The sequence below is a fragment of the Vanessa cardui genome, chromosome 22 (genome assembly GCF_905220365.1).
Source record: "Vanessa cardui chromosome 22, ilVanCard2.1, whole genome shotgun sequence".
Lineage (NCBI taxonomy): Eukaryota > Metazoa > Arthropoda > Insecta > Lepidoptera > Nymphalidae > Vanessa > Vanessa cardui.
In genome coordinates, this window is record NC_061144.1 from 2,732,865 (window position 1) to 2,749,681 (window position 16,817).

Genomic DNA, 16,817 nt, shown 5'->3' on the forward strand with positions numbered 1-16,817 from the left:
TTTAAAATAATGTTAAGTTTGAAAAAAGGTAATGGTGGTAGGGCTTTATTGCAATCCCTTCAAGCTAGGTACGACTGTATTGTACTGCGTGTGATTTGTTTGGTGTTTAGAGTGAGTGAGCTAGTGTAACTACAGGCTTACAAGGGACTTAGTTTTTACTTTCTTAGTTCCCAAGGTTGTTGGTGCATTGGTGATGTAATGCTTTATATTTCTGAAGGCGCCAAGATTTATGAGCAGGTGACATCAAGTGGCTTATTTGCCAAGAGTTAACTAATAATAAAAATAACTGTTTAGTAATAATGAATGTTCAACATATTTTATTATGATATTTTATAACTAGTGTGGCAGCATCATTACGTAGTAATAATGGAACTTGCATTCACACATAAATATATTTTAACGAAAGATTACATAGCATAGCTGTATTGCATAAATTTTATACATACATTTCTTTTTTTAAAATTCGTTAACATTATTGCAAAAGATTTTGTACAAAATGCTATGAAATTGGTTGCAAATGATTCTCTTAAGTTTCAAATATAGTAAAAGTCCTTCCACTGCCTCTAAACTGTTTCATAATTAACATATTATAATATCATATAAACGTATTTTTTCATACCATTTATAGGTTCAACGGCTACCTATGATGTGGGACTCTGCATGCTTCTGAAATTAAAAAGTCAAATAAAAATGCTAATAGTCGTGCCCCAAAATAAAAATTCGATGATTTTCGTTTTAACTTATAATCATATCATTAAGTCTATCGATTTCCATGTCGTTTTTGAAATTATTCATAACAATTTTTTAACCCCCGACGCAAAAAGAGGGGTGTTATAAGTTTGACGTGTCTGTCTGTCTGTCTGTCTGTCTGTCTGTGTGTCTGTCTGTATGTGGCATCATAGCTCCCAAACGAACGAACCGATTACAATTTAGTTTTTTTTGTATTATAGGTGTTTTACGGGCGAGTGTTCTTAGACATGTTTGATGAAAATCGGTTTAGCCGTTTAAAAGTTATGGGGGTTTAAATTGGGGAAGAAAAACCGAATGTCTGCAAATATGCTCAAGTGGGGTATCAAATGAAAGGTTATGACTTGTACATAACAAAAACATTAGTAATTAAATAAAATTATTAGAAAAAAAATAATAATTATGAAACAAAAATATTAATTAGTAAGTAAAATAAAAAACAACAAGATTGACCTTAAAATGTAATCTTAACTTATATGTTTTAAATTGACAAGAACCTACGTATTTACAACTTAACCAGAGATATTATAAGGATGTTTACCTTTAAAAAGTATAAAATAAAAAATTAAATTAAAAATTTCAGAAACCCCCGCCACAAAAAACATAAGCTACCTTTAAAAAGTAAAAAATAATAAAAGAAAATTAATCCTAAAGTACCTATATGTATAAGTATACTTAAAGGTAGCTTATTTTTTTTGTGGCGGGGGTTTCTGAAATTTTTAATTTAATTTTAATAAAATATAATCAACAAACATTGTAAAAAGGCGATTTTCTATAGAAACTTTTTGATCATAAACAGATGCTTTAACATTGATACCAGTTCACTAAAATTTAGATTTCTTTATTTTTCCAATTTTTGTAACAAATACATTATATTTACTAAACATATTTTTAATTCAGAACCTTTTTTTTAATACAATGACATACTTTTGCGGTATCCTTTAATAAAGCCCTACTCTCCCTTTAAGGAGGAGGTTAAAAGCGTATTCCACCAGACTTCTGATGAAAGTTGGTAACTTTACATGTGGTAGAATCTCAGGATGTTTTCCTACACTGCCTTCACGCGATGAATTATAAACAAAAATTAAACACATGAATATACACAGTTGCTTGCCTGGATATGAACTCGCAATCATCGGTTAAGATACGTTCTAACCACTGGGCCATCTCGGTTACTCAACAACAACAACAACAACAGCCTGTAAATTCCCCCTGCTGGGCTAAAGGCCTCCTCTCCCTTAGAGGAGAAGGTTTGGAACATATTCCACCACGCTGTTCCAATGCGGGTTGGTGGAATACACGTGTCATACATTTCCTTCACCGCCGAGTACGAGATGAATTATAAATACAAATTAAGCACATGAATCAGCGGTGCTTGCCTGGGTTTGAACCCGCAATCATCGGTTAAGATGCACGCGTTCTAACCACTGGGCCATCTCGGTTACTCATTACTATAATAATAAATAAGTTACTCACTTCTCGGCGCGCTTTTCAGTGTGGTTGTTCGCGACACGCAATCGCTCTCCTCAGACTCGGATCTCATTTGAAAACTCGTTTCTAAAAAGATCAACAAAATATAAAATACCAGTTGTTTGTCAGCTGTCAGGCGTAAAGATAAGCCTATGTCTTAAGTTTTTTTTTTTTTTTATGGGTATAGGTTGACGGACGAGCATATGGGCCACCTGATGGTAAGTGGTCACCATTACCCATAGACAATGACGCTGTAAGAAATATTAAGTATTCCTTAAATCGTCAATGCGCCACCAACCTTGGGAACTAAGATATTATGTCCCTTGTGCCTGTAGTTACACTGGCTCACTCACCCTTCAAACCGGAACACAACAATACCGAGTATTGTTGTTTGGCGGTAGAATAACTGATGAGTGGGTGGTACCTACCCAGACGGGCTTGCACAAAGCCCTACCACCAAGTAAGTGTGACGGACTTTCTTAAAATTTTTAAACACTCGACCACGGTTTCGCTCGTTATTTTACGGCTTTTCTCTAATATTTGACGTCTAACCCCTAATACGGTTAGACGTCAAATATTAGGGAAATAAAATGTACTTGTTTTCAAACCAAATTTCAACAAATTGGGTTCAGTGGTTTGGCCGTGAAGAAACAAAAGACGGACAGAGTAGTGACAGTTAGTATAATTCTGAAATTAAAATTTATCCTCATAAGATATGCTGTTTCTGAAAACTAACATCTATACATTTTGTATATTAATTTTTTTTTTAATTTTGCAAGGTACAAAGTAGGATATGAAGTAATAGAATTAAAGTAAAGTAATAGCCTGTAAATTTCGCACTGCTGGGATAAGGCCTCCTCTTCCATTAAGGAGAGGGTTTGGAACATATTCGAGGGTTGATGGAATGCACATGAGGCAAAATTTCGATGAAATTAGACACATGCAGGTTTCCTCGCTATGTTTTCCATCACCGCCGAGCACGAGATGAATTATAAACACAAATTAAGTACATATATATATATATATATATATATATATATATATATATATATATATATATATATATATATATATAGTGGTACTTGCCTGGATTAGAACCAAATAAATATAACAAATAAAAATAAATAAATATAATAAATACATTACATTAATCTGATCCCAAGCACTTGAGTTATGGAAAATCAGAAGTAACGACGGTACCACAAACACCCCGACCCAAGACAACATACTTGACAGCTACTACTAGACAACTAATGAACTATTTCCATATCGACTCGGCCGGGAATCGAACCCGGGACCTCGAAGTGGCGTACCCATGAAAACCGGTGTACACACTTCTCTACCACGGAGGTCTTCTTCCATACATCGTTGTCCGACGTCATCTCACAAGTAACATTCTTTCTAGCCATATCGAGTGGCTTTAATAAGCCTAGCGTACTAATATATAGTACGACACAACTTAGATGTAGCATCGGCAAATTACTGCCGATTTACACAACCAATAGAAATATCGCGCCATTCCACGCTATTCGTCGCTATAGATTCCCGCGTCAGTTCAACTCGAGAAAGCAAGTGCATGTAATGACGAATATATTTGGTCATATGATATTACAAATTATTGCGTCTGTGTAAAGATCATATTCACATAAGAAATAAATATTGATAATTTGGAACAGCGTACTTAATTCGGATGTGATCGGTTCTACGAATTTTGCTGATGCTACATCTAAGTTGTGTCGTACTATACGTTTGCCCATATAGGTATAATAAAAAACAATGGTATCAAGTCCTTACCGCTGTCGTAGCGCTTCCCTCGTCTGGGCGCTTCTTGGTTGTCAACGTGACCGAACGTACGGAACCCGATCGCGAACTGCGCGTACGGACTTATCTCATATAGCTCTGAAAATAAATATCAATTTACTAAATCAAATACACTATGTACTTACGACTTTTATTTTGAACTAATTTAATTGATGTCATATCTATAAGACCTAGAAAGGCATTGACATATTTGTGTGTAAGATGTATGCATATATGTCATATATGTATACAGAGGGTACCATATTGTCATCTGTCACGGTGGTTAGAATTGAACTGCCAGTTGCGTCTTTGATTAATACTATAAGATAAAGATACGTTCGTTTTGATTACTAAGTTTTGATTGTATATATTCCTGGGAGTTATTATGTATTTTCTTAATCGTATAGTTTTGGTATGATATAATTTGATAAGAAATTATCTGACAAGTGAAATTGGAGTTCGATATATTAAGTAAAAATGTTTAACATTTTACTGAAAAAACGAACTCTAATAAACAAAAAAATATTTAATTCGAATCAAAAACTAGCATTTAGAAACTTTTTTATCATCAATATTTAGGTAAACAATCTTTTTAATGGATTACTAAACACATTTTATTCACAAAGTACATGACAACTATATACATAATGGCGTTGGCGTTCCTGTGGCAGCACCTGCTACACCCTTTGTCTTGCCACTTTTTTATTTATTTTACCAATATCTCCCTAAAAAATATTTCTCTACGTCTCATTTTTAATAGATTTTAGGTAAGTTTTCTTAATAAGCGTAAATAAAATAAATAAGATATAAATGAACAAAAAAAAATAGTACATGTTTTTGCCACACGCCAACTTACAGTTGACGCGCTATAATGTGATGCATGACATGCCATATCGTGTGTCATGTGACGTCACAAGTGTCATGTGTGTGTGTGTGTGTGTGTGTGTCTCACCGTGCTTGGCGTCGGCGGCGAGGTGCACGGGCGTGCTGTAGACGCGGTTGGCGGCGTCGGGCGGCGCGCCCTGAGGTGCGTTCACCGCGTTACTTCTCTCCGACTTGCACTCTCCAGTCAATGAGTTTCTATACTCTGTTAGCCTTTGGTGACTGAAAATTTTATCATTTATTAGTACCTTTACACTTTGAAAAAGTACCTCTCCTCTCATCTCCCCAATGTGAGAGATAAATGCAATGATATCATTTCATGTTTTGATAAGTCAGAGTGTGGAGTTAAACAAAAAAATCAAACATTTCATTGTGTTTTTGTAATTATCACATTTATTAAATTTCAATTTAACATGAATTCCTAAAATTTGATTATTGTTAAAGAGACTATCCAATAATATATGCAATAATGTAGGCTTTATACTTTAAAAAAATACGAGAAAAAAAGATGCAGTTTTGATGTAATTCCCTATAATTACGAATGTCTAAAAAAATTAAGCTTCTGTAATATATTATTTCTATGATGGAAGTTAAGAATAATATTTAATATGTACTTTATTTAGAATATAAAAATATATATTATATAACACTAATGTTATATACGCCGTTTTAAAATATGAAAATAGCAGCGGCAATATAGCTTCGCTTGACTACAATATATTAATACAGACAATAATTTGATAAATTTATGATTTTAACCCTATAGCACTCAGAATTCATGTACCTTAGCCAGTGAAAAAAATACAATTGGATCAGTAGTTCCGGATATTACCCCCTACACACAAACAAACAAAATTAGTATCATAGTCAATGTCGCATATTATTCTTTGAGATTTCACATTCGTAATCACTTGTGAGTTTCGAGATCCTCCTTACAGAATATCTTACAGAAAAGCTCTACAAGAACTCATTATAATAATTGGTAGTATAAGTATTTGGTATAGTATAAGTATTTGATATGGTATATATGTGTCACACTTACTTGTGCCGCTTAACCAGAATGTAGACACATGTCACCAAACACAGAAACAGTAAGATGGAACTGCACACGATCACCAGTAAATTGATATCGAAATAGTCCGTCGGTGGACCAATTGTTTCTGAAAATATATGTATTTTTAAATTAGTTTTTTTTTTAATTCGCATGATTGATTTTATTTATGGCCAAGATGTATGTAGGTAGATGGATGAGCAAATGAGTAACGTGAAAAAAGACGGTAGAAGAAATACTAAAAATTCTTACATCGCCAATACAACAACAACAGCCTGTAAATTCCCACTGCTGAGTTAAAGGCCTCCTCTCCTTTTGAGGAGAAGGTTTGGAACATATTCCACTAATTAAGCACATGAATCAGCGGTGCTTGCCTGGGTTTGAACCCGCAATCGTCAGTTAAGATGCACGCGTTCTAACCACTGGGCCATCTCGATATCGCCATACAACACCATATTTGGGAACTAAGATATCATGCCCCTTACACTGACTCACTCAACCTTCAAATCGGATAACAACAAAGAACATCTGATGAATGGGTAGCATCTATCTAGACTAGTTTGTATAGAGTCTCATGCTAATTTAATTCTTGTTTAAACTAGTCAACAAGCACAATATCATTCGATACGTGATCCATTTCCTTCATTTAATTTTGTGAATGAAAATTCTGGCGAATTATAACAATGTGCTTGGTACTTGTTAAAATTATCTTGATTGTTTTAAAACATTGAATATTTGCTTAAATTTTCAATTAAACTAAGCTTTTATTTTCATATGTCAGATATCTCCCTAGAAAGACGCATCGTCCAAGAAAATTTTACTTTAAGAAAGACACATCATCCACAAACAACACGTTTGTGTCGCAGTTACGTGCTAACCTACCGTATAGAACGCCACACATTGCGCCCACAGCCCCCCTTCACCTGATTCAACATTCACACATTGCCTTGTTTCGGCTTAAAGTTTGGCGGTGAATTGGTGATGCTGGAAATAGTGTATATCTGCCAGCGTCTTCATTGAGTGTACTCACCGCCGCGCTCGGTGGTGGTGGCGTAGTCGTAGAGCGCGGTGGTGCTGCCCGCGCTGTTGTCGGCGCGCACGCGCCAGCGGAACCAGCGCGCGGCCGGCAGCGCGCCCGCCGCGAACGAGCCGCGCTGCGGCGCGAACGGCCACGGCGCCGGCGCCGGCTGCGGACCACCCGCCAGTCCATTATTGACGATTGCTTACGATACGTGATTACGTCACTAAGCGCGAATCACAAGGGAGACTAGCCAACTGTGCACGATGTCCGCTAACAAAGCACTCAATCTCTATTCTGTCAATCTTGTACTCCGATAGGTGTATGGGTATACGTTTCCGCACCCGGTTATTAACGATTACTTATACGTGATTACGTCACTAAGCGCGAATCACAAGGGAGAACAGCTAACTGTGCAGGATATATTATGGTGTACGAGTATGTCCGCTAACACAGCACTCAATCCCTATTCTGTCAATCTCATACTCCGATAGGTGGATGGGAATTGTATACGTTACGATACAGTCTGATAATGAGAATTTTTTGGCAGAAAATTCAATAACTTTTAATTGACCCGACCTGGAGTTTGCACCTAGAACCTCAAGGTCCCATATCAAGTCAGAAACGAAGCTGTCAATGTAAGTAGTATAGAACTGTTCTCTCTTCAAGACGAATTTGTCCATATTTTACTATAGGCGTATAAGTGCATTAGATAACTATACAATGATAATCGCACACCAACACAGAATAAACGAAACACAATATAAACAAACAGAATAAATACAAATTAGATCTGTTGTAATGCAGTTCCTGAATGAATAGATTTTATTTCTGCTGTATCCGATGTAAAATTATGCTTAAATACATTCTTCTTCTTAATAGATATTGAAGTTCCGATGTACTTAAAAGAGCCAAATATTTGAACATGAAATTAGCTCTATCAATTCCCGCAATTATACCAATATCATAGAAAATGAATTCAGAAGATTTTCCTCATTTTTTTACAGCACTCACCAATCTGTTTTCAGCTCGTTTCCAAACTTTGCTCCCATACTCCTTGTAGTCCACTTCCCATCTCGTGATCTCACAGCCGTTATCGTCCCATCCACTAAGCTGGATGTAGATGTGGCTAGAGTTACTCCAGAACCACTCCGTTGTTGTAGGAGCTATTGGAACTGAAAGGAAATAGTTACAAATATATAAATAAAAAAATGTTAATCATGTTACATAAAATAGTTAATTTATAGCAGATTGGGAATCAAAACCTAAAAAGTTATTAGTTACTTGTATTAGGAACAATAAAAACAAAAATTCAAAAACTAAGAAAACGGTGATTGAAAAAATCTATTTTTTTCGCATGTATTTACTACGACTAGGTTTGTATAAGGAATTAACTAGCTAGTTATTTGTCTCCCAGTTTTACTTAAATGTAATTTACTTGGTATATGGCTTTGTCATCACGTATATTTGTAACTACAGGAACAAAGAACATAGCCTCTCAGGCTATGCTCTCTGTACCAAAATTTGATATCCAATTAATAATTAAAGAGATGTAATATTCTTACAGCGCCACTGAGTATAGGCAGAATACATAACATCAGGCTTTCCATCCGCCTATTCACGTATACAGAAAAATCAGATTAAATCTTGAATACCTACCTCCTCCTAAGGTCATCGCATCAACGTAAGCTGGTTGTGAGGCCCCAACGCTATTGGCCGCTGTCATCCTCAGTGAGTACTTCGTACCGCACTTCAACCCCTCTAGCATATATTCCTGAACCCCCTGTACAGTGGTCCCCTTATCCGCCCACGTGTCCTGCCAGGGACCGTTTGCTTCTTTCCACGTTAGATCGTAAACTGTAATTTGGAATTTACAATTTCAGAAAATTGGTTGAGTGTTTCTTCACTACTGTGCAATGCTGATATTCAATATGCTACAGGGTTAGTTTAGTTACGACATTAAATTAGAAATTTTTAAATTGATTAGTGTTTCTTAACTATATTGTCCATGTATTATATACAAGAAACTTCCTCTCGAATCACTCTATCTGTTAAATAAACCGCATCAAAATATGTTGTGTAATTTTAAAGATTTAAGCATACATAGATACAGCGCGGTAAGCAACTTCGTTTTTTAATGTAATGATGATGACGCTCAGAGAAGTACCTGTTTGACTAATAAATATTTATTACTTAAATTAAATAACGTTAACATTAGTTTTACTAACTTATTTTCTGATTTTTGCCCCCAATCTTTCTCGGCTGGTCCCATTGTAAATGTAAGGCGTTCTTGTGTGGAGTGATCCTCAATACTGGAGGTTCTGGGGTCGGTAGAACTGACACTTCATAGGAAACTGAGTCTGATCCATATAAGTTCTTGGCTAGGCAAGTGTAGTTGCCGCTTAAGGATTGGTCTATGTCTGTAAAGATATAAGATTGATTGTTAAGAATTGTAATATTTTATATAAACATCATTGCCTAAATAAGTATTGATTAGTTACTTGAAAATAAAGTTACAATTTAAATATATATAATTGTTCTTAAGTAACATGACTATATTTTTTAATGTTGAAAAAGAGTAAGTACTGAGTTTCTTGGCGGTTCGTCTCCGTAGAATCTACTTTCCGAACAGATGGTAGCTTCACTTAATGTAGTTGTTAAATGACGATTCAAAAGAGCTTGTAAAAGCGTACTGGAATAAATTATATTGTGAAAAAAGAAAAGTATAGAACTTAAATAATGTTTCAATGTAAATATCATTAATAGTAATAGTCGGAATTTTTTTACAAAGCTGTGAAAGACACTGATGATTAAATTAGATTTGACTGTAAACAGTAATGTGATCTCACTGTTAATGAGTAGGCTGTCGTCGTGGTTCCTGGTAAAGCGCGGGTGGTGGGTGATGATGTTGTGCTTGTGGTACCACACGGTGCGCGGTGGTGGGACGCCCACGCACTGGCACACAAGCAGCAACGAGCGGCCCTCGCCCGCAGACACCGCGCCGCCCAGTGACGACACGCCCGCCACCACTGCGGACACCACCCGTTAACACACCCTTATAGAACTATCAAAGCGTTATCTATTTCAAGGAAACACATGATTCAGTCACAATTCATATTCTTTTTTTTTTTTTTTATGGTATAGGTTGGCGGACGAGCATATGGGCCACCTGATGGTAAGTGGTCACCATCGCCCATAGACATTAACGCTGTAAGAATTATTAACTATTCCTTACATCGTCAATGTGCCACCAACCTTGGAAACTAAGATGTTATGTCCCTTGTGCCTGTAGTTACACTGGCTCACTCACCCTTCAGACCGGAACACAACAATACTGAATACTGTTGTTTGGCGGTAGAATAACTGATGAGTGGGTGGTACCTACCCAGACGGGCTTGCACAAAGCCCTACCACCAAGTAATTCTTCGATAAATACAAGAATATGACGTTTTCTTCTGGTTTTAGATTTTTCTTGTTTTTTTTTATTAATGTTCTTCGTTTTTCAAGTATGATTTAATGTAAATAAACCGTTTGCAGATTCATTATTTTTAGTCGTGTATATTTTTAAACTCACGATGAAGTCGTTTTTAATAATAATAAGAGTTAGAAATTCATGTTTAATCATAAATTTTTGTATAATATTAATATAATAAATTGTTATTCAACACACGCACAATAAAAGACAGTTTCTCTAACATAAAAAGCATCCTAAGACATATTTGAACACGCAACTGATTGCTTCAATCATTTGTTTTATATATTTTTTTTACCTTGAAATGAACATTGGAATTTAACAACAGAAAAAGAAGCGCAGTGGGTTGTTCCCGATTCGTTTCTCCTTAACAAGAAAGGAGGTAATTACCTCGTAGTAGACTGTCAATAGTTACCTCTGGCACTGACTTCTACATGGACCCTCCCACTAGGGGCTCCTTCTCCAGCTGAAGTGTGCGCTCTGACGAAAACTTCATACTGCATGCCAGTCGTGAGACCTGTCAGTGGGAAGGTCAACTGACGGGACAGGTTTGCCTCCTGCGTTGCCTCTACTCTGTAACTCTGTGGAGCGTTGGTGCTGAAATAAATTTAGGCTATGGTTACTTTCAAGACCAAGCTTGCTCATAGTTACAAGTACTACCAATTTAAAAGCTTTATGCGTTGCTACTTTCCTTTGTGTAAAAAATAAGAGGTAATTAATTGAATTCTGATGTAATTCATTCAATCATTCATTTCATTGTTTGTAAAAGCCTACTTGAACAAAGAATTTTTTTACTTTTATTTTTATCATTAATATCTCAATATTTCAGAAAATTCATAATTAAAAACAATTATCTCAGATGCAGTTCATGAAAATATTAAAAATATGTTGATTGTTTATTTTAAGACTTAGATTATTCTGTAAAGTCATTGGTATAGATAAGATAAATATATTACCTCGTAACGGGTTTGACGTAGACAGTGTAATGAGTGATTTCTCCATTCGGCTGATCAGGTTTCTTCCAACTCACAAGAACAGAAGTGGAAGATGATACCAGGGCTTTTATGGCCGAAGGAGGTCCAGGAACTGAAATATGGTATTCTTTTATGAAAAATATATTTCCATGAATAGTGTCACTTTGTTATTGACAATATCACCAACAAAAGTTGAAAACTGTTTTAATCGGAGATGTTGTAATGATCCACTCAAAATTGGTTATTAATTACAGAAGTCCATTAGACAATTTTTATTAAAATGATTTAAGATAAATGTTTACCATCTTGTAGAGTTGTGCAAACAACTGGATAGGAGAACGGGCCGAGACCGTAGTTGGAAAATCCGGCGACTTTTATCGTATAGTTCGTGTATTTCATGAGACCCTGCAGATATAACTCCGTGTGCGGTGTTGTGACATTCAGCCAAGGACCATCTGGAAAGATTTGTATAACATTTTCTTAGTTGCTTAAACTGGAAATATGTATTAAAAAGCATGTTTCATATAAATCTGAATTTAAAATTTGATCTTACAATATAATTACAAAAGAAGTCGTTTCTATGTAAGGGGTTATTGAAAAAATATTTTTTCACCCAAAAGTTACATGATTCCTGAGTGCTGTATGATATAAATTAATGGTAAGTTATGGAAATGGTTGATGTGATAGGTTGGCGGACGCACAGAGGGTAAGTGATCACCACTGCCCATAGACATGGACGCTGTTAGATATAATAACCATTGCTTTCAGCAATGCATTACAGCAATACACCATCAACCTTGGGAACTTTGAAGATTGTTAGATGAGAATCTGAGAATGCCAGTACACTGGCTAAATCATGGTCTTGGAGAAATTCACTTAATACCATTAAATAGTTATTTTCATTTAGATCATGTACAATACTGCGTAGATATTATTAGTAGGTAGTACAAGTTTGCTTGGGACATGAGTCCGCTTGTGCTTCTCACCGTCGGCGCAGTAGAGCAGCGCGTAGCCGAGAAGCGCGACGCGCGCGAGCGGGCGCCACGCGGCGCGCACGCCCGACGACGACGCGCCCACGCACTCCACGCCCGCCGGCGCGCGCTCGGGCGCTGCGCACCGCACCGCGACACAGGACACGGTTATCATCAGACATTCGAATAAGATTTTTGCAAATTTTTTGCCTATATTATTTTTGGATAATCTAGGCAAACGATGTAGTCGAGATGGCCCAGTGGTTAGAACGCGTGCATCTTAACCGATGATTGCGGGTTCAAGCCCAGGCGAGCACCGCTGATTCATGTGCTTAATTTGTCTTTATAATTCATCTCGTGCTCAGCGGTGAAGGAAAACATCGTGAAACCTGCATGTGACAAATTTCATAGAAATTCTGCCACATGTGTATTCCACCAATCCGCATTGGAACAGCGTGGTGGAATATGTTCCAAACCTTCTCCTCAAAGGAAGAGGAGGCCTTTAGCCCAGCAGTGGGAATTTACAGGCTGTTGTTGTTGTTGTTGTTGTTGTTGTAGGCAAACGATTGTAGTTAATACTCTTAATTGATACTCATGTAACGCTAATTAAGAATCCTAATCTGTCGACACAACTAATGTATGTATAATATCTGCTATATCAATTTAAATCTGTCTTACTATAATTAATTACTATTATTATTACAACTATATAACATAAAATGTTCATTGTGTTTGTTATTAAATTTATTGAAAATTAAAATAGATCTAAAAGTTTACCTCCTTCTCTCGTAGTCTGATAAACTGGTAAAGAAAACGGTCCGTTTCCAGCCGAGTTGAAAGCACTTACAGAAACGGCGTACCTTAAATTATAGAAAAAATAATATTCAGTCCTGTAATATCGTGAAACATGCTTAAGAAATAAGTTTATATTTTAATGCTTATAACAAATTCCATACATACAAACATGAGAAATAAAAGTGGCCTAAATGTGTTACCCAGAGGAACTCCGATCAACTCACCTGGCGTTCTTTAAAAGTCCACTCAAGACAGTCTCCTGCTTTCCTTTTCTAGAAACTACTTTCACAATTTTCGTTTGAGAGTCGTTTGTACCTATAATGACAAGAGTTCATTTTAAAGTCTAAACTTAGATTTATAGGTTTCGTTAAATTGCAAGAAACTGTTTTTAACTTGGACGAACGGCTTGCCGTTTGGACGAACCAGCTATCCACCCGGGCTTGACACGCGTACAATAAAAACGTTAAGGATGTACTCTGTATCCCATAGAACTAAGGAATAAAGTAGATTTCCAGCAATTCTTTTTATTTAAATTTGATCTTTAGTTTCGGAAAATGTCGGCCACATACCAACTTTTTTTATTTAAAAAATAGATTTGGCGATCGCTGTATTTCCAACGTGTACAAATGTGTTTCCTATAGTTTAAACAATCTTGAAGTAAAATTCGCTTAAAGTGTATTTAGATTTCCTTCTATCATTTAAGGACTCATGAAGCAACCATATTTATTTACATGACTTAAATTTTAAAGTTATTATGAGTAATATTTACCTGATTCTCCATTAATTCTTGGTACAGCTTTGACGTGGTATCCTTGTAGTGCACCATTGTGAGTCTCCCGAGCTGGTGGTATCCATGATACGAATAGTTCTCCAGGGTTATCAGTCTGTTGTACTTGTACTCCTAAAGGGCTTGAAGATGGTGCTGAAAAGACATATTTTTTAATACCGTATGTGGTAATAGATTACCCATTATTATATAAGCCATAATTTAAATTGGTACTAAACATTTTGGTACCAATTTAAATGATGCTTTAAATGTAAATATTATATGTTGTTTATATAAAATGTTAATGCAGACATATTTGAAGATGGTTGTGATCTAAAAATTATTTTTTTTAGTAAAACAAAAATGACCCCAAGCTGCCTACATATTTTGCGATGGTAAGTCCATCGCAAAATATGAAGGCATTTGATAAACGCAAAGTAAAAATTTACTTATAATGGGTGGTACCCACTTTAACGAGTTTGTACAAAGTTCAGACTATTCTAGTCAGTATATCCTGCAATAGAGCTGTCTAAATTGCTGAAGAGCTATATAAGCCAGTTGTACAAGGAGTACAAATTGTCTAATTCATTTGACTGTATGAATACCTTCTTGTAATGTGGTGAAGTGCACTGGTTGAGTGTAAGGGCTCAAGTCGACTTGGTTCCCCGACGCGACCCGCACCCTGTAGTCAACAGCCGGCTGAAGATCACGCAGTTCGATATTTTGCCGGATATCATTGTCTTGTCTGAAAGATTTGTTTTCATAAATATTATAACTGCTACATATAGATGTAAATTTAAGCTTCTTAAAACTGGTCGATCTTTTTCAATTAATCAACCTTTGAGAATTTTAACGTTTGCAATTTATTTATATTAAACCGACTCTTAATGTCTATCTAGTCTGGGGACTTTCCTTATTTTCCAACTTTTGGAACTTAATTATGCTACCATATGACTTAATGGATACATATGGCAAAATGTATATTCAGTGGTGCGGCCGGATTTGAACTCAAACTCATCGGTTAAGATTACATGTTTTAATCATCAAGTCATACCAGCTCTTCACAGTTTTAAGAAGAAACAAGTGAATACATTCATTTGGGTACTACAATCATTGGGTACGCAAACTAAGATACACCATATACATATATTACTCAGTTAAAAATAATAATAATACCTGGTAATATTTATTGTCTTAGCCGTGTCCCATAAAGTGTAGTGGTTCGACGAATACTGAAGGCTGTAGTATTGGACGTGAATCATGATCGTATCACGCCACGATAATTTTACTGATGAACTGGTGATGGAATCCACTTGGAGATCCATTGGAGGAGTCGGAGGCTCTGAATAAAAAGAAACTTGGTTGTTTTATTGATTTTCATTTTGAAGTTATAATTCTAATATACAATAAATAAATAAGTTTTGCACACAAAAAATATTAACCATTCCCTACATAACCAATATACCAACCAACATTGACAAAATATAGTAGTTTCACTACCCAACTCACTTCTAACCGGAAAACAACAATATTAATTTATGCTTTGTGGGGACAAAATATATGACGATTGGGTGGTACCTATAAACTTGCATAAATGCCTACCACTTAGTATAACAATACTCTACATAAATCAAAAAATATATACATGCGAACTTAATACGTATAATAAATAGGTCGTATAACAATGTAATTATACTTATATTGGAAATACATACCAAGTATATTCAAGTAAATATTGAATGTAGCAACACCATAGGGGTTACTCGCTCTACACTCGTACGTTCCCCCGTCTCTGCCTTCGACGTAGCTAATGCTTATGACACTCTTCATACCGTTTGTTGTTGAACTTTCTGATATCGTAATCCTATAAAGAAAACAAAAATAATTTAGATGCAAACGCGTCACAATGTAAACTTAACACACACTACAAAAGAACTACAACAAATAAGCCAAGTTTTTTTATCTACGTGTGTATGTCGGCTATGCTTGTCACTCGTATGTAAATCTTTGATAGTGTGAGTGTACTTAGTGACCCAACGTTAGCCAGTATTTTTTCGACGCGTTCTCAGTTTTAAGAGATCAGACTCTATATATAGTATATCAAAGATTGTAAGCATTTTGAAGGCCAGTAATAAGGAGGAGCGAACATTTATTACTAAAATTACAAAGACAAATATTATTTTTGAAGTCAGTAATAGGCCCTTCCTGGTATTTATCAAAAGAACTAACGATGCACTAAGCAAGCTGATGTTGCAAAACAGTACCATTAATGCTGTATTTAATGTAACAAGTAACGCCATCTATGTTTTTTACCTCGAACTACTAATGTGACAACAAAGACTAAGTTCAAAAAGCCGCCTTCAGTTTAAATAGCTTTTAATTTCTTCGTGTTTTTCACGTAGATGTCGCTACTAGTTTCCAAATTTAAAACATTTTCAACTAAGCTGGAGTATGTAAGAGAAAAGTTATGAAATTAAACTTAATTTAACTGTCAGAATGCTAAAGTATTACAATTATTTTAAATTTTTAAATAATTTATATAAAGATTCAGTTATAATATACATAAATGTTCGATGGTTCTTTAGTGTAAGTTTTCTATACAATTATTAAATGTTATTTTCATCGTCATGATTTTTTATATAACTAGCTGAGCCCGCGAATTCGAGCGCGTTTTAATTTAACAAAAAAAATATTGTTGTAGCTTCAGTTACTCCTTCTTTCATAGTCTAACTGCCAGTGAGAAACAAAAATATGTATCGCGTATACAAACTATTATGCAATTGTAAAAAGTGGTTAATTTAATATTACAAACAGACATTCCAATTGCATTATATGTATAGATGTTATACAAAATAATAGTCACAACACCAC

The 16,817-nt window shown here is 35.5% G+C and overlaps 1 protein-coding gene across 1 annotated transcript in view; it reads right to left on the bottom strand.

Annotated features, from left to right (window-relative positions):
* Nucleotides 1-323: 323 nt before the first annotated feature.
* LOC124539406 (Down syndrome cell adhesion molecule-like protein Dscam2) overlaps nucleotides 324-16,817 on the bottom strand; it is a 159,465-nt gene continuing 142,971 nt past the window's right edge. Inside the window, exons 17-36 of the mRNA XM_047116797.1 lie at nucleotides 15,662-15,810; nucleotides 15,123-15,288; nucleotides 14,552-14,691; nucleotides 13,950-14,102; nucleotides 13,405-13,495; nucleotides 13,163-13,245; nucleotides 12,401-12,523; nucleotides 11,717-11,869; nucleotides 11,397-11,526; nucleotides 10,856-11,037; nucleotides 9,818-9,997; nucleotides 9,197-9,388; nucleotides 8,628-8,825; nucleotides 7,983-8,143; nucleotides 6,981-7,137; nucleotides 5,942-6,059; nucleotides 4,970-5,121; nucleotides 4,012-4,116; nucleotides 2,224-2,304; nucleotides 324-666 (exon numbers count right to left, since the gene is read on the bottom strand). Coding sequence (XP_046972753.1) covers nucleotides 638-666; nucleotides 2,224-2,304; nucleotides 4,012-4,116; nucleotides 4,970-5,121; nucleotides 5,942-6,059; nucleotides 6,981-7,137; nucleotides 7,983-8,143; nucleotides 8,628-8,825; nucleotides 9,197-9,388; nucleotides 9,818-9,997; nucleotides 10,856-11,037; nucleotides 11,397-11,526; nucleotides 11,717-11,869; nucleotides 12,401-12,523; nucleotides 13,163-13,245; nucleotides 13,405-13,495; nucleotides 13,950-14,102; nucleotides 14,552-14,691; nucleotides 15,123-15,288; nucleotides 15,662-15,810 — 2,743 coding nt within the window. The 3' untranslated portion in view covers nucleotides 324-637. The remainder of the gene's footprint in view (nucleotides 667-2,223; nucleotides 2,305-4,011; nucleotides 4,117-4,969; nucleotides 5,122-5,941; nucleotides 6,060-6,980; nucleotides 7,138-7,982; nucleotides 8,144-8,627; nucleotides 8,826-9,196; nucleotides 9,389-9,817; nucleotides 9,998-10,855; nucleotides 11,038-11,396; nucleotides 11,527-11,716; nucleotides 11,870-12,400; nucleotides 12,524-13,162; nucleotides 13,246-13,404; nucleotides 13,496-13,949; nucleotides 14,103-14,551; nucleotides 14,692-15,122; nucleotides 15,289-15,661; nucleotides 15,811-16,817) is intronic.